Source organism: Schistocerca nitens, chromosome 11 (assembly GCF_023898315.1).
Source record: "Schistocerca nitens isolate TAMUIC-IGC-003100 chromosome 11, iqSchNite1.1, whole genome shotgun sequence".
In the NCBI taxonomy this organism is placed as follows: Eukaryota; Metazoa; Arthropoda; class Insecta; order Orthoptera; family Acrididae; genus Schistocerca; species Schistocerca nitens.
The window spans coordinates 50,512,955-50,536,079 of NC_064624.1; the positions used below are offsets into that span (position 1 = coordinate 50,512,955).

At 44.1% G+C, this 23,125-nt stretch overlaps 1 protein-coding gene across 1 annotated transcript; it reads left to right on the forward strand.

The window, feature by feature from the left end:
- Positions 1–14,640: 14,640 nt before the first annotated feature.
- Positions 14,641–21,758, forward strand: LOC126212613 (golgin subfamily A member 6-like protein 22). Its single transcript, XM_049940043.1, has 2 exons — positions 14,641–14,773; positions 20,062–21,758. The coding sequence occupies exons 1-2, from the start codon at positions 14,641–14,643 to the stop codon at positions 21,756–21,758; spliced, it is 1,830 nt and encodes a 609-aa protein (XP_049796000.1).
- The last annotated feature ends 1,367 nt before the right edge of the window (positions 21,759–23,125 follow it).

A 23,125-nucleotide genomic window follows, 5' to 3' on the forward strand; every position in this document is an offset into this window, starting at 1 on the left:
TGCCACTTGTCTGTGCTTGTGGGGCCCCTACACAATATTAGGCAGATGTACCAGTTACTTTGGCAGTGTATATATGTGTGCATGTGTCTATGACTAGTTCTTTTTTCACCTACTGCTACTATTCCACCAATATTATTTTCACATACAGATGTTAAACAGAAAATAAGAAATGGTTGACTGGGAAAACAGAGTCCTTATTAGTTTTTAATTTGTACGTTGAATTAAATGCAAATATGGTAGACAATTAAATGGAAGAAAACAGATTGTTTGTTAGTTTGAAAATGTATATGGAATTAAACGTGAAATATTATATGTGATTAAGTAATATACGAAATGTGCATAATAAAAAATACACATCGATCATTAACTAAAAACCATTAGTTACTGTTTTGTTATATCATTGTTATTTCGGAGAAAAGAACGTAATCCCTACAAACGACTAGCCAGATGTAAATGATGAAAAAGGAGGATTTTCTTAAACAATATTGTAAGATGTGGTTAGTTATTTACTGTGTGCTGCATTACGCATTTCTTTTCACCTTTATCTATCAGCATAAAGTGTGTTCAGTAGTAAACTTCTAGGTAAAAAAATAGGAATTCATAATATTATGTATAGTCGCAGCAGAATCGTAAAGTATTAGCACTGAGTTACAGTAACTAAATACAATTGATCATCAACATTAAAGTGCTGACTCCTGCTGGCCACACGCTTTGACGTGCCACCTCTCTAGCAGCTCTCCTGCGTCCACCACGAGCTGTGGCGCCGGCACTACTGTGGTGGCACAGGCTGGATGGGGAGTTGGCTACGCTCCCACCCCCCACCCCCCACCCCTCTTCAGGTCGCCTCCTGCTCGCCGCCACCAGTGGCCAGGTGGGGCCCGCGGCGGCAGCTCTGCGCCGGTCTGCTGGAGTGCGGCCTCCCCACAGAGGCGTCTCGCGCCCTGACAACGAGCACAGTGCTGGAGACTTTCCAGTACAGTAAGCACTGACTCTTGGCACGTTTATGGGCAGTTGAATGGTGGGGATTGGGATGTGATGGGACGGAAAGAACAATTTAATTCGTACTTTTTTATTTACATATGTACATTTGATACTCATTGTGTTGAGCAACGTTTTCCGAGAAGTTGCTTTATATGAGTCTTACATTCGGCTTTGTGCAGTATTCAGTCCTGCAAGTCCATCAACATATATATTAGTAGATATACCATCCCTGAATTCTGCTTCAGTGCCCTTGATACTAATAGGCTCTCCTGGCACTGCGAGAATACATGCATTTATACACTGCCCCTCTTAAATTCAGATCCCTGTATGTAGTCTGTCTGTAGCAGTCGCTAACACGCAGCATAAATCATCCAAATTCTGCACATTCGAATGCCTTATTTAAATGCTTGTGTCCCCTGAAGTTGATTCACTCATAGCTCCCCCGTATATATCCACTGTCGAAACCTAGCTCCCACACATTTTAATGTCAGCTGGTGATTGTAGTGCGCCACACTCTGTTGTCATCTACTACTTTGTATACTCCGTCTTGCTACACAGATAGTCCTGTGCTATCAAAAACACATCGACAGTTTTCTACTTCTACAGCCATCCCAAACTCACTGTCGGGTTCTGCACCTACATTCACACATTTACATAGACCAACAGTCAAATTACATGTGTTGGTCAAAAGCGGTACACTTCTGCAACTTAACTGAGACATGGGGACTTGAGAGAGCTCTGATGTCTGTGTGAAACAGTAGAAAGACTGAAGGTCTGGTAAATCTGGAAGGTAGTCTGTGGCTTGCTGCTGCGTTCCAGCTGGAGTTCGTTGCCCTGCTGAAAAAAATACATACGTATAATGGAATGTATTTGGTTTTTGTCCCATCCTTCTACCAGCGCTTTGTATACAGACCTGAAGTGATCCTTATTGGGTGAGAGCAGTGTGGGGGAGGGGAATGTAGGGGGATTGGAGTGGGGAGGGAATGGTGAGCGGACGGGAGGGCGACATAAGCAGTGGTGTCTGCTGTGATATGACACCAGCAAAAAAGTACTGAGACATCCTCAGTCAGCGATTTGGCTCGCAATCCACAGTCATCCTGTGCTACAGTGCCTCACTGCAGTCTGTTATCGAATGAACGAGCCTACTGAATAGGTGTCTAGATACGTGAGTGGTACGAAAATTTCTTAATAACAGAACCCCTTACATTGTACTCGGCAGCGAGTGTTCATGAGAGACAGAGGTATCGCCAGGAGTGCCACAGAACATAATCTGACAGACAGGATGAGCTGATGATGTTGTGGTATACGGGGAGGTGTGATTGTTGATTCACTGTAGGAGAGTACAAGATGAGTTAAACAAATTTCCCAGTTGGTAAGATGAATGGTGGTTAGCTCTAAATGTAGAAATATTCGAATACAGCATTATCATTGCGCTGCTTGACACACTCACGTCCATGAAATATCTATGTGTAACGTTGCAAAGCGATCTGAAATGAAATGAGCATGTAAGGGTGCAGCAGAGAAGGTGAATGCTCGACTTCGAGTGGGAGAATTTTAAACAAGAATGGTTCATCTGTAGAAGACAGAATATGGGACACTAGTACAACGCATTACTGAGTGTTGTTGGAGTGTTTTGGATCCACACAACGTCGAAGCAATTGAACTGTGCAGCCACAGTTGTTCTGCATTCGAACAACATGCTAGTGTTGTGCAAGTGGTTTCCCCTGTAGGGAAGACGATGTTATTTTCTAGGAAAACTATTCAGGAAATTTAGAGAAACCGACATTCGAAGCTGACCGCAGTACGATTTCACTGGCGTCAACGTTCATTTCGCGTAAGGAGCACTAAACAGAGAAATTAGGGTGTCTGTGGAAGCATGGTGAAGAAATGGGATCTACAGAAGATAAGATCCAACAAAGAACATATTACAGAAATGCTGTCACTTGAGTTTCTAAACACATTACGAGACAAATACCGACCTGATACTGTCAACGACTAGTGGAATATGCTGAAAGAAGGAATCATTAAAGCAGGACATCAAGATGCAAGAAGATTTACCGAAGGTTAAATAATGAACTGCGAAGAGAAACAGAGCACGCTAGGAAAAATTGGCTAAAAGAGGAATGTGATGTAATTGGACAGGAAGGGAAGATACGGCTTACTATGCAACAGAATAAAGACTATGACATGGGATCAAAACAGGAAGTGCTACTATGGAAATTTTGAGTAAAGACGAAGAGGTAGTGTACAAAGATCTTGACGATGTCCTCCAGTGATAGCGAGAATATGTAAAATGCTATATGACACAGATCGCAAACCAGAAGCTCTGGAACTTGAATTACTCAACAGTGTGAGTGATGACGAGAAAGGACCAACCGTCATAATGGAAGAGGTAAAGTCTGCCATAGCTGCAATGAAAAATGGCAAAGCAATAGGTACTGATACGATACCGGGATAAATATTAAAATGCTTGAACCAAGATGGAATAAGAGAAATATTGAAGTTATGTAATAAAACATATCGCAGTGGAAAATGGCCTGAGAACTTCCTGACAATAGTAATGAATCCATTACCGAAAAAACAAGGAACCAAGAAATGCAGTGAGCACATGACAATCCGCTTCATTTCACATGCAGCCAAAGTGATGTTAAGAATAATTAATAAGAGACTTGAAAAAGTAATGGAGGAGAATCTTGGCGAGGAGCAGTTTGGCTTCAGACGGAATACGGGCACTAGAGATGCAATAGGGCTCCTACGAATCGTGGGAGAAAGGTTTATTGAAAAAGGAAGAGACCTCTATATGTGCTTCATAGATCTAGAAAAAGCATTTGACAATGTGACATAGGACAAGCCTATAATGAGGGAAAAGAGAGTGGACTGGAAAAGCAGAAGGTTTGTAAACTCATTATAACTGAATCAATGAGCCTCAGTTAAAGAGAGGGGGGAGTGTACTAACTCGATTAGACTAGGAAAAGGAGTAAGACAAGGATGCTGTCTATCACCTACCCTTTTCAGCCTGTACTTGAAAAATATGCACATTAGATGACAAAGAAGTAGAAAGTGGAGGAAGAAGAGTAGGGTGTTTGAGGTTTGCTTCTAGCCACAGGGGAAAAAGAATTACAGGATTTAGTGGACACCATTGAAGCTAACAGAAATAATTATGGAGTTAAAATTAACACAAAGAAACAAAAGTATTGGCACTAGGAGCAAATAATGAAATAAAAATTATGCTTAATGGAGAAATATTACAACAGGTGCAAAATTTTAAGTATCTTGGAAGCAGGATAGACACCAACTGGACGTACAGAATAGAAATTAAAACAAGGATAGCAATGGTAAAACAGGCATTTTATAAGAAAAGGAGAATTTTCTGCACCAGTCTGGACAGAGAACTGAGGAAAAGACTCATAAAATGTTTTGTATGGAGTGTTCTTCTGTATGGCCCTGAAACATGGACTTTGAGGAAGAAAGAGAGAGAAAGGCTCGAGGCTTTTGAGATGTAGACATGTCGGATTACGGAAAGAATAAGTTGGATAGACAGATCAAAAAATTAAGAGGTACTGAGAAGAGTTGGAGAGAAAAGACAGTTACTAGATGTAATGAAAAGAAGAAAATGAAATGGAATTGGGCAAATATTAATAAAGGATGACGGACTGTTAAAAGCAGTTTTAGAAGGTTATGTAGAAGGGAAAAGGAAGCGAGGAAGGAGGAGATTTCAGATACTGGATGACGTGATGGACGGTACAACATACAGCAGCCTTAAGAAGGAAGCAATGGATCGCAGAAAATGGAGAGGCAAAGGACCTGCTAATATAGCAGAAAACTGATGATGACGGAGGCATAAAGAGAGTCGCTTTTCCCTCGCTGTATTTACGAGCGTAACAGGAAAGAAAATGACTAGTGATGGTGCAAAACAACTTCCGCCATGCACCATATTGTGACTTATGGCGTATGCGTGGAGATGTAGACGTACATCTACATCTGCAGCAGTACTCCACATGCCACATGACGGTGTGTGGCGGAGGGTGCTTCTAGCACCACCAAGTCCTTAGTGGACTTGTCGCATCGTCTAGGCGTTCTGCAAGCAAAACACAGTCTTTGGTTCGTCTTCCCTACAGGATTTTCTATTTGATAGTTCCTATTTAAGTTGGCCCTAATCGTAACCTCTTGGCATTTAGCTGAAATGGCACCCTTTGGACTTGTGTGACTCATCGAGTAAAATAAATTTAAAGGGTTCCTTCTAGTCCTCCTGTGGATGACGTAACACTTTTCATTATTTACAATCAACTGACACTTTACGTACCACATCGATACCTTCTGAAAAATCATTTTGCAATGGGTTTTGAGCTTCTGATGACTTTACTACATCGTAAAAGACAGCATCATCTGCAAACAATGGCTGCTCAGATTGCCTCCTAAATCGTTTTTATAGATTAGGAACAGCAGGACGGCTACAACACTTCCGTGCGGGAGCCTAGATATCACTTTTATTTTACTCGACGACTTTTGTGAGTTGCTACTAAGCAAACGGGACTACGGCTGTGATCCGGATGGGAGAAGCCACGCTTCCTGCGGCAGACTTCCGCTGCGCTTGTCCTCATATCGAGCCCGCGCTCCCTGCTGACGCGCACTGCTTCTGTTTGCTCCCTAGTGTCGAGAGCAGACAATGCAGCCGGCGGTCGTCGTCGCCACGCTGGCGGCTCTGTTGGCATCAGACGGGACGGTGCTGGACTGCGTCTGCACCCACCTCCGCCACGTCACTGCCTCTGGCAGCATCTGGGGAGCGAGTGCCGGTGAACGCTACATCTGGTTCCACTACTGTGAATATCCCGGTAAGTGCTTTCTCGTGCAGCACAGATCGGCAAGACGTTATGTACAGTGCAGTTTTCACACACTGGCAGGCGGCTCGGCCTACACATGCTGTTATCAAAGATTATACGTTTTCTCCCTGACAGTTTATTAGGGGCAAACTGCATTTCGTTCTCAACATTTTCGGTCAATGAACTTTGTAACATCCCATTCCGAGTGACAAGATGTACGATTTCGAAAGACGGTAAATTAACCATCTATATTTCCTAACTGAGTCCAAAACTTTTTCCGTATGTGTGAGAATACACGGAAGTAAGATGTTGCCAAATATAATGAGTTCATTTTGTAAAACCAAAACACTTTCATGCAGAGATTTCTTACGTGCCTTATCATTATCGCACTCTTTACGTATTTTCTGTAGTTATGTATTCTACAAATAATTATGGAGATTGACATTACAATAATAAACAATTCAGAATCAATATAGCGATGTCAAACGGCTCTTAACTATTTAAAGTACAGGGATACATCGACAAGAAAGAGAATGAAATACAAACTGAGCACAAAATTTCAATCGTTGCGCAAACACAGTCAAGAGTGGAGAGTTCCGAGTGACAAGGGAAAATGGCGGACAGCATTCTGCGCGTTGGAAATTAACAGTCGCCTGCGTCGGCTGATGCCTAAAGTGATTGGGACGGATTTCGCTACCCTCGCCGCAATGTACATTTTACCTTTCCGAATAATTTAATTTTCTAAATTAAGTAAAATATTTATGTAGCTCTAAAATTACATTACAATGAGCCTGAGAAAGTTCGTGGGACTGAATCACCTGTAGACGCACGCAGAAAGTCCATCCTCCTTTTCTTTTTCGTTAAGGATCAATGACTCTGTCGTTGAAATCTGGAGACCTGTGAATTTTCTGCTTTTCAATGGAAAGCATGGCAAGAGCGGACAGCCTATCTTCATCTATGGTACTTCTAAGAAACTGTTTGATTTGCGACAGAGTGCGGAAACACCTCTCTGCCTCACACGTCCTCATGGGATAACAGCCGCTAATTTCAGCAGATTCATGACGTCTCCAAAAGGTGCCTCCAGATTATTTTCAACGACAAACTTTATGAGGGCTACTGCGCTTTTCTTTTCTTGAAAATTATTTCCAGAACAAATGGTCTGTAGTTCTGTTTTTAACTCAGCTTTACTTCAAAACTGGAAAGGACTGCGCAACAGCAGAAAGAATTTGTTCAGGACACTTATTTTACAGTGAAGGGAAGAAGTGCTGGTTAAGTAAATTGGAGGCCAACAAGTGGCTGCAGAATTTAAGCCTCTGACTGCTCTGTGATATCATCGAGTTTTAGGCTTAGACCATATGTTTGATTCACAACTGATTGCTGGCGTCTTCAATGTGTTTAACATTCTTGAAGGGCCTCTTTATGCTCGTGAACTGTGAGGACTTTTTTCGATTTAATCCGTCATGGTTGATACATGAAGGATCCTTCGTTTCACAGTTGCATATGGAACAGACAATTTTCGTGCTGAATGACGGAAAGATATTGCTACCTCTGCAGTAGTTCTGAAAACAGTTTTATTTGTTTGTTTTGACTTGTAGCTTGGGCAAGAATTAAGTTCAGTCAGCGTTCACAACAATGCACATAATACACGAAATTATGCTCCTCTATTACACTTGTTTGGATTTTTGTATGACAGTCACGCATGACGCAGGCTCCATCATAAATTTGAGATTTTACGGTTTCTTTCGTTTCTTGGACAACATCGGCGAGTACATCTTTAATTGAATCAGCCAAGGAGGAAGCACTGCTACGCGATTGATTTGAAAATATGCAAAGACCTTCAACTGGGTCCTCAGTAGATAACAGAAAACGAAATACTACAAACAACTGAAATTTAGAACGTACATCAGATGTTTCATCTGCTGTTACAGACACAAAATCTGTCTTAGGTATTTCTGAATTACTTTCGTCCTGACACACACGTAACGTACAGTCTAGTAAATTCTTTTGTATACCACTGAATGCACCTAAAAGACAGCAACATTGTTAAACGTGCTCTTTCACATCCGCAGCTAAAGCGGAAGTGAAATTTACCCGCTTTCTGAATATTCTAGGATTGTTACATTCTACTGCTTCATCATGTACACGTAACGCAGGTTCAGACTCACTGCATAAGTGAATACAGCCAGTTATCTTGGAAATAACATTGCGATTTTCTCTTATATTGCAGTTCTGTCTTTCTGTATTTTGCCTGAAAGCTAAGGTGTTGCTTAATTTCTGTTTTTCCAACGACTGATAAACCTAAATAAGCTTTCTTATGTCCATTAGATTCCTCACGCTTCTTAAGCTTGTCCGTTAGATGACTTACAAGGAACCTGTTGAGTGCCAGTTCGCAAGAGCAACCTTTAGTGAGGCTTATTTGAAAGTGAAAATTCCGTCAGGAAAAATATTAACTAGTAATGACTCAGCACGCCCACAGAAAACGAGAGTCCAGGAGGTGCGGAGATGAACCTTCTATGGGATGCATTATTACACTTCACAAAATGGACATTGTCGACATTCAAGAAATGTTCGAAACAAACCATTAACTTGGACCATGAAAACCGAATAAAAATGGCTCGTCTCAATGATAACAAAGGTTAGCACCATCAAGATCAAAAGCGAGCTGCTTGGGAGTTACAAACCGTGTAAAACGTTCAGCTAGGTGTCCACTCTTAAGGAATGCATATAGAAATCACATTAGAGTAACAGGGTGACGGGAACTGATGGAATGTGATGGCGTGCAACCGAATGCGAAACAGCCTGTCGTGGAGATAATCGTAAAACTGGCTCTCCTTTAAGGAGTTGCTGCAGATAGTGCGGTAATATGTTTAATACGCACAGAAAAGACAAACATCTGGAGGCTGAATTCATTTGGTGGTTCCAGGTGGTATGAACTGCAATGTCTGACACTTTCAAATGGTTCAAATGGCTCTGACCACTATAGGACTTAACATCTGAGGTCATCAGTCCCCTATAACTTAGAACTACTTAAACCTAACTAACCTAAGGCCATCACACACATCCATGCCTAAGGCAGGATTCGAACCTGCGAGCGTAGCGGTCGCGCAGCTCCAGACTGTAGCGCCTAGAACCGCTCGGCCATTTGAGCCGGCTCTGACACTTTCTTTAGGAGTATGATTCTCATACGCAGACTAGGAATCAAACAAAAGCAACTCATTCAGACGAGCTATTGGCCAAAAGCAGTGTTCATACCATAGCTGTAGTTCTCTCACACCCGTTCTCCCGCTCTTGCTGTGATATAAATATTCCCTATAGCCCTTGCCAAAATCACACACACGAGAAAGAATCAAAGGACGCAGAGCAATAAATAGCGTTCCAGCCAATTTACCATCCGGTTAATCAGTCGGCATAACTGTATACCAATGCGTCAAGGAATTGATATCAGATGATCGTGATAGATCTCTCCAGGTACCTCAAATTTCCAGGGTCCCTTTCACGTACGTTTCCTCTTCAAATGTCGATTGGCTGCAGTTGAAAAGAAATTCATCACTGAACAATGGGATAAGTTTGTTTATCTCCTCTACAAATTTTTGGGCCGACTCCGTAGTTTGCTGTGCATCGTCAAGTTGACGCTTTGTTTGAAATTTTATTATCTCGTGTCTTCCACTTCTGTGGCACTGTTTGACGTTATGCAAGCATCCACTGCTTCTCTTGAATATAATGTATGTCGCGCGCAATTTTATGTAGATAACGTAGTGGGTCACTAGCATGTACATCCCGTAAATTGCATCGAGCATCCTTGAAACGTGCAAACATCAGTTTTTGCGATAAGTGCGCCTTGTCCTGCATTGAATGTCCGTAGTTTTTCTTACGCACTAACGGTCGTATTTCTGCGGACTTGTTCAAAGTGTTCGTAATTGCTGTTTTGTTATGCTGTGTGTCACTTTCCAAGTACGCAATTATGTTTAGCACCCGCTCATTGGACAACGATTGTCCTTCACTACGTTTCACTGGAGACGGGAATTGCGGCTCCCTGTCCGACAACGACGATTAACTGCACCACACCTGTTTCAGTACCACTTTCTATTGCTATGCACGTGTCGTCACCACTGCACTCCTCTCGTGCATTGTTCGCAAGGCACCAAGCATTCCACTGACTCATCTTGCAGAAAGGCTAATCTTTCATCCGCTACTTTTTTCTCTCCCAGCGAAATTTCTTGGGTTCCTTTCTGACGAAATCTCAACTTCGGCTAGTGTTATTGAAGACATAATGGAATGTTTGCTTTGTTTATCGTTGCCATTGCTCTTCTTTGTATCACCACCAGTAGCACTGTGGCACTGTCGTGAGCTACTCGTCGACCAATCAGTCCAACTACGCTCTGCACCCTCGTGCTGTGAACAGCATTCGATACCTCCAGTCCCGCCCCGTGTTGGCATTAGCAGCCAGTGTTGGGTTAGGAATGTCCGCCTCAATAGCGTAGCGGTACCGTTACCGCCTACCACCCTGGGGGCCCGGGTTCGATTCCCGGCAGGGGACTGGGTGTTGTGTGTCCATTTTCATCATCATTGACAAGCAAGTCACCGGCGTGGCGTCACCTAAAAGGGACTTGCAATACGGCGGCCGAAAATCCCAGCCAACAACGCCATACTATCACTTCCATGGTAGGCAATATATGGGGCGTCGAATGCCGTTAGATCTGACATGCCAGTACATGTCAAGGTAGTATCTTTACCCTTCGCTAACAGCAAACACGGAAAACAAGATGAGTTATTGGTAGCAGTGAAGCAGCAAATCCAAATGTTCCTTTTACATACATTTACATTAAAGGAGCTGCAGAATGCCTTTGTTTCACAGTTCCCTTCGAAGCTTTAAGGTGTGTCATCTAGAGAAATGTATTACCGAAATTTCATTACTCTAATTTTTTTTTTCTTTTTTTTTGTGTGCTGCGATTTTTCTCCGCCAGTGTATTACTGGCGAGCTATTCCATCGCTCGTCTCTGCTGGAGGAAAGCCCATAAAACTTACTCGCAGAGGTTCAGAGGACAAAGTGAACCTTAGCAGTCCCCGAGTAATGCTTTCAGAAACACGCTTGGTATCTGAACAATGTAAAAGTTTATCAAACGATAGAAACTGAAGATGCAGATAAAACGATCTCATACGGAGGCAGAATCGAAGGGCGATTATTTAGTTACATACATTTGTAATTTGCACAGCCAGCTCTTTTCCAGGGCTTATAGGGTTTCCGGGCCTGTAGAGGTTCCAGGTTGTGGCTGGAGAACGGCCGGAGAACGCGAGCGGCCCTCCGGCGCGAGCCCCCCAGTGCGGGGGTGCGGGCCGTGGGGAGCCGCCCCGCCTGCAGCCGGCCACGCAGGCCGGGGGGTGCGTGGAGGGGGCGCGCCAGCCGGCCGTAGCTCGCTCAGTGATGTAAGGAGCAGTTTCTTTTCGTTACAGAGTTTGTCAGGGAAAGTCCCTCAGTCACTGGCCGTAACTGTGGTGTTATTCCAGTACGGGAAGCTTCAAGTTTCGCTGCTCAGTTGAAGGGGGCAGGCACTCGCGAGAATATACGAGAAACACAAGAATACGTCGCAGGTTACGTAGCGCGCCAAGTGAGTCAGTCGGCTCTCAGACACGACGAGGCCGAGGTCTCCGTGTTGGGTCAGGAGCGTGGACTTCTCCACTGTACGAGTCAATTACGTTTTTGGTATCAGGTGTGTATTACTCGAACGTTCACAGTGGTTAATTACAATAGATGTACGGTATTGGCATCCCGATTTTTCGGTTAAGTAGTAGCCGCACGCAGTCCCATCACAAGCGACTTTATGTTTACAGCCCAGTAGTCACACCGACTGCGAGGGACGTCATCAGAATTAGCAGGCTCACTGGACAGGTACGAAACTTTTAGAATGCTTGCTGGCGAGGTTAGCTCACCGGCGAGGTAACCTCATCTTGACTCCCTCAGCGAAGCGGATCTGTCGGGTGTAGCTGCGCGGGCCATCCGTCGTTTCCCTACAGTGACGTTACGCTTTCTTCTTTCCCTTTGCTTCATTTTGCAGTCTAACTCACTGCGGATTTTATCACGCATTTGCACAAAAAGACTTGAGTCGCTCTCGTCCGTTATTGTTTCGTCCTTCGTGAGGGAATGAGCAGGCAGAATACCTTTTGTGTGTCCAGAGACTCTGCCGTGAACTTTCTGGCAGATGAAAACTGATCAGCACTTTTTAGTGCAGAGAAACTCTGGCACTCAGTACCTTCATTGCTGCTTCACTTGCGGCGAGGAACCGTTTGCCACCCGCACTAGCACATCGGTCGACAATTTCAGTTCGATTATTTCTAAAATGATCTCAATATTAGATGAGCACTTCGCTATACATTTGTTTTCTCCCTTTTTCGTAATAGCTGAACGTTCCCACACAAGTACAAAGGAACAAAAGTGCATGTACTGTCTTGGAAGTGTAGAGAACAACGAACGACAGCGCGTCTGCTACTTACCTAATGAGATACCCTGGGTAAAAACGGCCACAACTAAGGGTAAAATACTGTTCAGAGGCGTATTCCAGCGATTAGAGCGAAAAAAGAGTGGTATGCCGATTACATCAATGAGAATTGCAGCTTTTCTGGCTGCGGTTGTTGTGACTTTGATGCAATCCTTGGCAGGTAGACTGTGATGAGATTGGCTAACTGTGTGGCGCTCCAGGAGATGAGAGTACAGAATGTCTGGAGTCACCATTGACGGCCCATCCTGGAGCTCTGGAGTCACCAGGAGGGGCTCCCGCCGCCTGCCGCTGCAGTGAGGGGCGCCGTCTGGAGCGGCCTGGAGCCTGCAGTCCAGCTGCCTCTCGTCCAGCCTGGAGTCTCCTGTCTAGTCCCGCACTCCCAGCTCCGATACCAACGTAAAACTGTCCCTCCCCTGGCGTTCTCCGAAGATTTATGAGCACGGGTCCATATGTCTTATTCCCAATCTTGCCAATCAAATCATTTAACGATAAGTGTATTTTTGACTTGAATAATACTGTCTGCGCGTAGCTAGTAACATCCCACGTTCCCATTGTAGCCGTGCAGAGCAGCATGGCTGACGTGCGGCCTCGAATTATTTTCTGGAAAGGATACCGAAAATGTTGCAAGCGAACTGTCTCAAAAACTCAGAAATGTAACAGCTGCGACCCATGTAACCAATTACGTATTGTATACCAAGTGGCTCCCCGTGAGATGGGCGAGAATGAGAACGAAGAATGCAACGTGCCACCCTCCACTCTGCTCGGGTCCTCGATGCACGGATCGTCCATTGCGATGCTGCGATCAGAACGAACGCTCGTCTGGAATGACGGCACAGTGTCGAGTGTCCAGTGTTGTGGCGTCAGCGCAGCTCTGCCCGCTTCCTCGTCAAGGGGATCCACAGCAGTGGCCGCCGTGCTGACAGTCAGCTGACTTGCTGACCGTTTGCTTGCAAAAGTGTGCAGTACACCTCGCGCCGTGTCGAGTATTGTTGGCCGCTGCTTTCTTAGTGTTTCACTTTCAGTGGCTGTTAGTACTGGTGTGGATAGCTGTAGTCAATGGAAGCTCGTGTCAGTTGTCAGCGTGCTGACCTCGAGGTGAGTGAGCCGCGTTTTGCAGAATGGTTCCCGGTGGCCGTAGCGTACGGGCCCCCAGAGCATCATCCGTCCGCCGCACTCACACCTGTGGAGCGCCTGTCGGCCCGCATCTGGGACTACGGACTGCCGCCGCCGCCGCCGCCCGCAGGTGGCTGGCGGCAGGGAGGGGGAGGGGGGTGCGCCGGCGCCCTGCCCGAGCTCCGCCGCCTCGCGTGGGAGGAAGCCTGGCAGCTCGTCGAGGAGCTCGACTGCCGGATCGCCGGCGACTGCATCGACTCCTGCTCTGTGCCGAGGTACGTACGCCACTCGACGCCGTATCTACTTAACTGTGCAACTAATCCTGTTCCCCTTCCCTTAAATTTATTCTCAATGCTCTCACCTACATTTCATATTTTCCGAGGCTAACCCTCTGCCAGTAAGTACACATTAGTGAGACTCAAGGAGGCAGCTCGCTAATACCTTTTGCTTCCTCCTCTTCTGTTGACACTTTCCACCGATTAGTCAATGTGCCTTGAGGCATATGTCTCTCTTCGTTCGCTGTCTCCACATATCGCTACAGGAGACAGTAAATGGTCTGATGAAGATAGTCAAACATTGAAAGCGGTGACCAGCAATAAAACATTTTGCGATCGAGATTGATTGCCTTACTAAAATTTAATTTATATCCCTATTTCCCAACCGTATTATCAAAAATCAATAAAACTTCTGTGTCACTTGTGACGACAACAGGTATAGCTTGATCTCGTAGTTAGTTGTAAATAAGTTCAAAAATGAACAATAAACTCAAACAGTGGCTAAATTAATTATTTTTTAGAAATAAGTAATTATAGATTGCCAATACAATAAAATGGATCACTATGTAACACAGAAAAAAAGTAGAAACATCTGATGATTCTGGTCACCATTCAGCCACAAAAATACCACCAGATGTAAAAGCAGAGCCCAGCACTTCATCGAAACTTCCACAATAAAGTTCATCGACTGATTCCTTTAATCCTATGGATATTGGCAATTATTTGAATATATTAGGATCAGGAAATATTAGTGCTGATATAAAACACAAGCTTCTCGCAGCCCCAAGAAAACCTGGAAATGGTTATGCCTTTCCTACTTCTGAGCACAACAAGGGAGTTCCGGTTGAATGTAGACATGTGCACGATAATCATTTTGAACAATATCCATGGCTGGTGTTCTCACAAGTCAATAAGGGACTTCTTTGGATTTACTGTTCAATTTTTGTGAATAATAATATGGCTGGAGGAAAGAAATCCATTATAGCCAAGAAACTTGTGACTGAACCACTAACAAAGTTTGCCGAACTTGGTAAAGATGGTGACCCTGAGACTCACTCTCAGCTCAAGCACCATGTTGAAGTGTCAACAGGTGCAAGATTATTTTGGCAACACGAGGAACGCAAACTTGAGGTCATAAATCAATTGTCAAGACACAGAATGGAAAGCATAAGGGAAACAGACCATCTTGTACCTATAATAAAAAGAATCATATTTCATGGAAAGCAAAATATTCCCCTACAGGGGCACACAGATGATGAGAGTATATTAGAAAACGATAATGATCGTGAAAGCATAGTGAGTAACACGGGAAACTTTAGAGCTCTTATAAGATTTAGAATTGTCGCTGGAGACTTGAAACTAAAACATCACCTTGAAACCACTAAAGCAAATGCCACTTCCATACGTAAAACAATGTGTAACGAACTTAAGTCATGCTGTGAAACAGTGATGTTATCGGGATTACTGGAGGAAATCAAAGACTCTCATTATTACACCATAATCTTTGATGAGACTATGGACATAGCGCACATTGCCCAATTGAGTTTAGCTGCAAGTATCAATGAAGATAAGGATTGTAGTGGAAACATTCATGATGAATCTCAAGAGTGTCAACATGAAGAGCGTATTGTTACTGTTGAAGTATTTAAGTACAACGATTCTAGGGAGAATGGAAAGCCTTTCTCTGTCCCTGGAGAACTGTGTGGGTATAGAATGTGATGGTTGCTCAGTTAGTATGTCAGAATTGATAGGAACTGTGGCTACAATATTAAAGAAAGCTATCAACGAGCAAGTAGCACCACGTTGAGGTCATCAGCTCAACCTTGCTGTCTCTCGCAGATGCGAAGTTGCGAAGTTGCAAGTGTGAGAAACTCACTTGGTACTATTGAAGAAGTAGAATCGTTATTTACAGTGTCTAGCAAGCGGTTTGCAACCTTGAGGAGTCTCACCTAAAACACTTGCTCCACTCACACTGTCAAATGAGATGGGTTGAGCGACATGATGCTGTTATTCAATTCACAGCTGATCTCCAAATAGTTTGCCAAGTTCTTCAAGAAATACAGTTTTGAAGGGATAGAACAGCAGCTGCCAAAACCAATATTTTTGCTTGAGTTCTCTGTTATTGTGAGTTTATCACTCTGTTTACAGACATTCTAGAGAGGCAGGATCTTTACAGGCTTTCTCAATTAAAGACGAAATGTATATGTGCTTTAATTAATAATATGTTGTTCGATGAAGTCATCAGACCCTCAACCTCAGCCTATGCTTCTGCCATATTCTCAGTATCTACGGGCAGCAGTGGGGTTTTCATCCAGTCGTGGGTTATCATGCAGTTAATGAGAAGATAGGTTTGGAATCTGTGCCACTTACCAAACTGCATAATTCTTTTACTTGGTTCAGTCGGGCTCAGTATTTTACTGTCCTGGATCTCAATCTTATTTATTATCAGATCATGTTAACAGAGGATTCCAAGCATATCACTGCCTTCTGTACAGATTGGAACCTCTACGATTTTAACAGGGTGCCGTTTGGTTGCCATTATGTCTTGCCTTCTAGATTTTGTTATTGGTGATTTCATGTTCAAGTGTGTCTGTATTTAGCTAGATGGAATGGTAATTTACAATTCTAGTCTGTCTGAACACTTGCAACATCTTGAGGCAGTTCTGGTTTATCAGAGGGAGGTGGGACTTACTGTGAAACCATCTAAAATGACACTGGCACATAGGTTTCATTATTGGGACATCTTAGTTGACTCTTATTGCATTAGAATTGACCAGGAGCAAACTAGTGATTTGCGAAAAATTCCAGCTCCTAGAAATAAGAAAGGTGTGACACACTTCAAAGGCATGACAATTTTTTTCGAAATTTTGTGCCCAATTTTACTAAATTACTGGGACACCTTAACGATTTAAGAAATTTCAAATGGGATGAAAGTCATTCAGAATCTTCTGAAGTGATTAAGGTGGCACTTAGCAACCCACTAGTATTAGCCATACCCAATTTTGAGCTCCTGTTCCTCTTGCAGACAGACACCTAACTCTTCTGGAATAGAAAGTGGCAGGTGTCCTCCTGCAGGAACAGAATGGGAGAGGAGGTGTTGCGGGTTGATGCCCTATAACCTATGCATCTTGGAAATTTTCATCTGCGGGGATGGAGTATTCTATGCATGAATGGGAAGCCTTGGTGGTTTTGTTTGCCCTTGAGAAATTCAGAATTTATTTGGAACACCAGGAATTTTGTTTTGAGACTGACAATCAAGCTCTTAGTTAGGTTTTGGCTCATTATTTCATTAACACCCTCTTAGGCAGTCATTTGGGCATTTATAAAACTGTTGTCAAGATCAGACCATACATCACCTAGTCTTCCAAGTGTATGGAAGCCCAGAGGTTGGTGGGGGCCAAGGTCATTCAACATGTCACCTTGTCCTCCCTGTATAAGGATGTCCAGAGGTTGGTGGGGGAGTGAGAGCAATAAGGGAGCTAAGATCAACCCAAATTCCCTCATGGGGCTTTTAGAGTCTACCCATTAGGAATGCCTGATGCATAAATTTCTTATTGATTATATAGGTCTACTTCCTCATGTGTGTGGGGGTATTAGGCACCTATTAGTTATCATAGATGACTTTTCTCGTTATTTTTTTTTACTCATTCCAAGCAGAGGAGTGACCATCCTGGTAGCTATCCAGCATGTCTTATGAATTTTTTCTATTTACAGGCCACCCAGGATGCTTGTTAGCTTTTGTTTCCCAGCTATTCATGACATTCTGCACTAACAATTCACAGCAAGGTTCAGACGAAGTGGGACATGTCAGTACCATGGCTCAATTTTGTCTTTTACACTGCACAACTCATGTCCCTGGAGGCTACTCCAGTATCCCTTATGCTAGCACATCTGGCCAATTCTCCTCTTGTCAACCTGTGCTCAATCAATGACTTGCTTCCAGAACAAGTCACCCTAGCAGTAACACAGCACAAGTGGAGCTAGGCTGGGTAAATACTAAAATTGAACATTACAAGCTAGCCATCTGCTACAATCAGGGACTAAATGATTGAGTGTAAAGGTTGGGGACAGAGTGCAAGTTTGAAACCCTAATATTGCTCAAAAATGGGAGTTGGGGCACTAGCAAGATAGCTCCTCAGTTCTTGGGACCCTGTGAGATTGTCAGGGTGGTGAGCCTGGTAAACCTTCTGGTTCTGAATTTACACAAAAGTAAAGCTTCATGCATGCACATTACACAGTCGAAGGAGAGTCAGAAGTAAAGGGCTCCTGAATGGTAGGGAAGGGGGAATTTGGTTTGGTGGGGAAGGTTGAGCCATGGTGCACTCCCTCTTTGAATTCCAGCCCCATGTGTCAGGCAGATGTCACTTCTCACAGCTCTGAGCTCATGGTGCCAGTGGGCATTGTGGAGCCGAACTGGGTGTAAAGGAACAGCAGTGGATCTCACAGACAGTTGGTGTCTTAAAGGTGTACTGGAGGGTGAACCATGCAGGGGTCATGGGCAGCATGTGCTTTTTGGCTGAACTTCATGTGCCACTTTAATTATCACCATCACTAAAAAAAAAATCTTCTTTCAATAATGGTAACTGACATAGTCTGATCAGCCCCAACATTATCATCACTCATCTAAAAGCTGATATGTCCACCTCTGGCACAGGTAATGAAAGGGAGACATTGTAGCATGGAAGCAATGAGGCCTTGGTAGATCACTGGATGACGTTGGCACCATATCTGTACACTCAGGTCACCTCATTCCCATAAATTCTGAAAGGGGGAATGATCTCTGAAGTTATGTTAAATCACATCCCAAATGTGTTCGACCAGGTTCACAGCTCACGAGTTGGGTGGCCATCACATCAATTGGAACTCACCACTGTGTTCCTCAAACCATTCTATCACACTTGTGGCCTTGTGAAATGATGCATTATTTTGATGAAAAATGACACTGCCAGTGGGAAATATGATCGGCATGAAGGGGTGGACCTAACATGAACCATGGACCTTGCCACTGGTAGGGAGGCTTGTGTGCCTCAGCAGTACAGAGAGCCATTCGGTAGGTGCAACCCCAATGGAGGGGTGTCTGTTGAGGGGCCAGACAAATGTGTGGTCCCTGAAGAGGGGCAGCAGTCTTTTCAGTAGTTGCAGGGGCAACAGTCAGGATGAATAACTGATCTGACCTTGTAACATTAACCAAAGAACCCTGCTGTGCTGGCACTGCGGACAAATGAAAGCAAGGGGAAACTATGGCCATAATTTTTGCTTACGTGATGCAGCTTTAATGTGTGGTTAAATCATGATGGCATCCTCTTGGGTAAAATATTCCAGAGGTAAAATAGTCCCCCATTCAGATCTCCGGGTGGGTGTAACTCAGGACCATGTCGTTATCAGGAGAAAGAAAACTGGCATTCTACGGATTGGAAAGTGAAACGTCAGATACATTAATCAGGAAGGTAGATTTAAAAATGGAAATAGATATGTTAAAGCTAGATATAGTGGGAATTAGTGAAGTTCGATGACATGGGGAACAAGACTTCTGGTCAGATGAATACAGAATTACAAATACAAAATCAAATAGGGGTAATGGAGGAGTAGGATTAATAATGAATAAAAATAGGAGCACATATAAACTACTACAAACAGCATAGTGAACACATTGTTGTAGCCAAGATACACACAAAGACCACACCTACCATAGTAGTACAAGTTTATATGCCAACTAGCTCCACCGATGAAGAGATTGAAAAAAATGAATGATGAGATGAAAGAAATTATTCAGATAGTGAAGGGAGACGAAAGTTTAATAGTGGTGGGGAAGTGGAATTCAATATTAGGAAGAGGAAGAGAGGAGGAGGAGGAGGAGGAGGAGGAGGAGGAAGAGAGGAGGAGGAGGAGGAGGAGGAAGAGAGGAGGAACACGAAGACGAAGAGTAAGACGTAGACGAAGACGTAGACGAAGACGTAGACGAAGACGTAGACGAAGACGTAGACGAAGAGGTAGACGAAGACGTAGACGAAGACGTAGACGAAGAGGTAGACGAAGAGGTAGACGAAGAGGTAGACGAAGAGGTAGACGAAGAGGTAGACGAAGAGGTAGACGAAGAGGTAGACGAAGAGGTAGACGAAGAGGTAGACGAAGAGGTAGACGAAGAGGTAGACGAAGAGGTAGACGAAGAGGTAGACGAAGAGGTAGACGAAGAGGTAGACGAAGAGGTAGACGAAGAGGTAGACGAAGAGGTAGACGAAGAGGTAGACGAAGAGGTAGACGAAGAGGTAGACGAAGAGGTAGACGAAGAGGTAGACGAAGAGGTAGACGAAGAGGTAGACGAAGAGGTAGACGAAGAGGTAGACGAAGAGGTAGACGAAGAGGTAGACGAAGAGGTAGACGAAGAGGAAGACGAAGAGGAAGACGAAGAGGAAGACGAAGAGGAAGACGAAGAGGAAGACGAAGAGGAAGACGAAGAGGAAGACGAAGAGGAAGACGAAGAGGAAGACGAAGAGGAAGACGAAGAGGAAGACGAAGAGGAAGACGAAGAGGAAGACGAAGAGGAAGACGAAGAGGAAGACGAAGAGGAAGACGAAGAGGAAGACGAAGAGGAAGACGAAGAGGAAGACGAAGAGGAAGACGAAGAGGAAGACGAAGAGGAAGACGAAGAGGAAGACGAAGAGGAAGACGAAGAGGAAGACGAAGAGGAAGACGAAGAGGAAGACGAAGAGGAAGACGAAGAGGAAGACGAAGAGGAAGACGAAGAGGAAGACGAAGAGGAAGACGAAGAGGAAGACGAAGAGGAAGACGAAGAGGAAGACGAAGAGGAAGACGAAGAGGAAGACGAAGAGGAAGACGAAGAGGAAGACGAAGAGGAAGACGAAGAGGAAGACGAAGAGGAAGACGAAGAGGAAGACGAAGAGGAAGACGAAGAGGAAGACGAAGAGGAAGACGAAGAGGAAGACGAAGAGGAAGACGAAGAGGAAGACGAAGAGGAAGACGAAGAGGAAGACGAAGAGGAAGACGAAGAGGAAGACGAAGAGGAAGACGAAGAGGAAGACGAAGAGGAAGACGAAGAGGAAGACGAAGAGGAAGACGAAGAGGAAGACGAAGAGGAAGACGAAGAGGAAGACGAAGAGGAAGACGAAGAGGAAGACGAAGAGGAAGACGAAGAGGAAGACGAAGAGGAAGACGAAGAGGAAGACGAAGAGGAAGACGAAGAGGAAGACGAAGAGGAAGACGAAGAGGAAGACGAAGAGGAAGACGAAGAGGAAGACGAAGAGGAAGACGAAGAGGAAGACGAAGAGGAAGACGAAGAGGAAGACGAAGAGGAAGACGAAGAGGAAGACGAAGAGGAAGACGAAGAGGAAGACGAAGAGGAAGACGAAGAGGAAGACGAAGAGGAAGACGAAGAGGAAGACGAAGAGGAAGACGAAGAGGAAGACGAAGAGGAAGACGAAGAGGAAGACGAAGAGGAAGACGAAGAGGAAGACGAAGAGGAAGACGAAGAGGAAGACGAAGAGGAAGACGAAGAGGAAGACGAAGAGGAAGACGAAGAGGAAGACGAAGAGGAAGACGAAGAGGAAGACGAAGAGGAAGACGAAGAGGAAGACGAAGAGGAAGACGAAGAGGAAGACGAAGAGGAAGACGAAGAGGAAGACGAAGAGGAAGACAGGTGGAGGAAGAGGCAGACAGGTGGAGGAAGAGGCAGACAGGTGGAGGAAGAGGCAGACAGGTGGAGGAAGAGGAAGACAGGTGGAGGAAGAGGAAGACAGGTGGAGGAAGAGGGAGACAGGTGGAGGAAGAGGGAGACAGGTGGAGGAAGAGGGAGACAGGTGGAGGAAGAGGGAGACAGGTGGAGGAGGAAGAGAGAAGGAAGAGGAAGAGAGAAGGAAGAGGAAGAGAGAAGGAAGAGGAAGAGAGAAGGAAGAGGAAGAGAGAAGGAAGAGGAAGAGAGAAGGAAGAGGAAGAGAGAAGGAAGAGGAAGAGAGAAGGAAGAGGAAGAGAGAAGGAAGAGGAAGAGAGAAGGAAGAGGAAGAGAGAAGGAAGAGGAAGAGAGAAGGAAGAGGAAGAGAGAAGGAAGAGGATGGTTATAGGACAAATTTAAGGACATAGAGGCGTACATGACTAGGGGTTAGACATATACAGCCTACTGGAATACTGAAGAGACCTTTGGAGAAAAGAGAACCACCTGTAATAATATCAAGAGCTCTGATGGGAAACCAGTTCCAAGCAAAGAAGGGAAGGCAAAAAGATGAAAGGAGTTTATAGAAGGTCCATACAAGGGTGATGTACTTGCGGGTAATATTATGGAAATGGAAGATGACATAGACAAGGATGAAATGGGAGATACGATACTACATGAAGAGTTTGACAGTGCTGAAAGACCTAAGTTGAAACAAGGCCCTGGGAGTAGACAACATCCACTGAAACTACCGACAGCCTTGACATAACTCTGCCATCTGGTGAGCAAGATGTATGAGAAAGGCGAAATACCCTCAGACCTCATGAAGAATATAATAGTTGCAATCCCAAAGAAATCAAGTGTTGACAGGTGTGAAAATTACCAAACTATCAGTTTAATAAGTCACAGCTGTAGAATACTAACATGAATGCTTTACAGACGAATGGAAAAACTGTTAGAAGCCGACCTCAAGGAAGATTAGTTTGGATTCCGTAAAGATGTTGGATCACGTGAGGCAATACTGACCCTACGACTTATCTAGAAGATATATTAAAGAAAGGCAAACCTACATTGGTAGCATTTGTAGACTCAGAGAAAGCTTTTGACAATATTGACTGGAATACTCTCTGAAATTCTGAAGGTGGCATTTGACAAATACGGGGAGTGAAAAGCTATTTACAATTTGTACAGAAACCAGATGGCAGTTATAGAAGTGAAGGACTGAAAGGGAAGCAGCGATTGGGAAGAGAGTGGGACAGAGTTAAACCTTTCCCCAGTGTTATTCAATCTGTATACTGAGCAACCAATAAAGGAAACAAAAAAATATTCTGAGTAGGTATTAAAATCCAGGGAGAAGAAATAAAAACTTTGAGGTTTGCCAATGACACTGAAATTCTGTCAGACACAGCAAAGGAGCTGGAACAGCAGCTGAGCGGAATGGACAGTGCCTTCAAAGGGGGATATAAAAGCAAAACAATGATAATAGAATGTAGTCTAATTAAATCAGGTGACGACAACAGTATTAGATTAGGAAATACGACACTTGAGGTAGCAGATGAGTTTTGCTATTTGGGGAGCAAAATAACTGATGATGATCGAAGTAGAGAGGATATACAACGTAGAGTGGCAATGGCAAGGAAAGCGTTTCTGAAGAAGAGAAATTTGTTAACATCGAGTATAGATTTCAGTGTCAAGAAGTAGTTTCTGAAAGTATTTGTATGGAGTGTATCCACATATGGGAGTGAAAATTGGACGATAAATAGTTTAGACAAGAAGAGA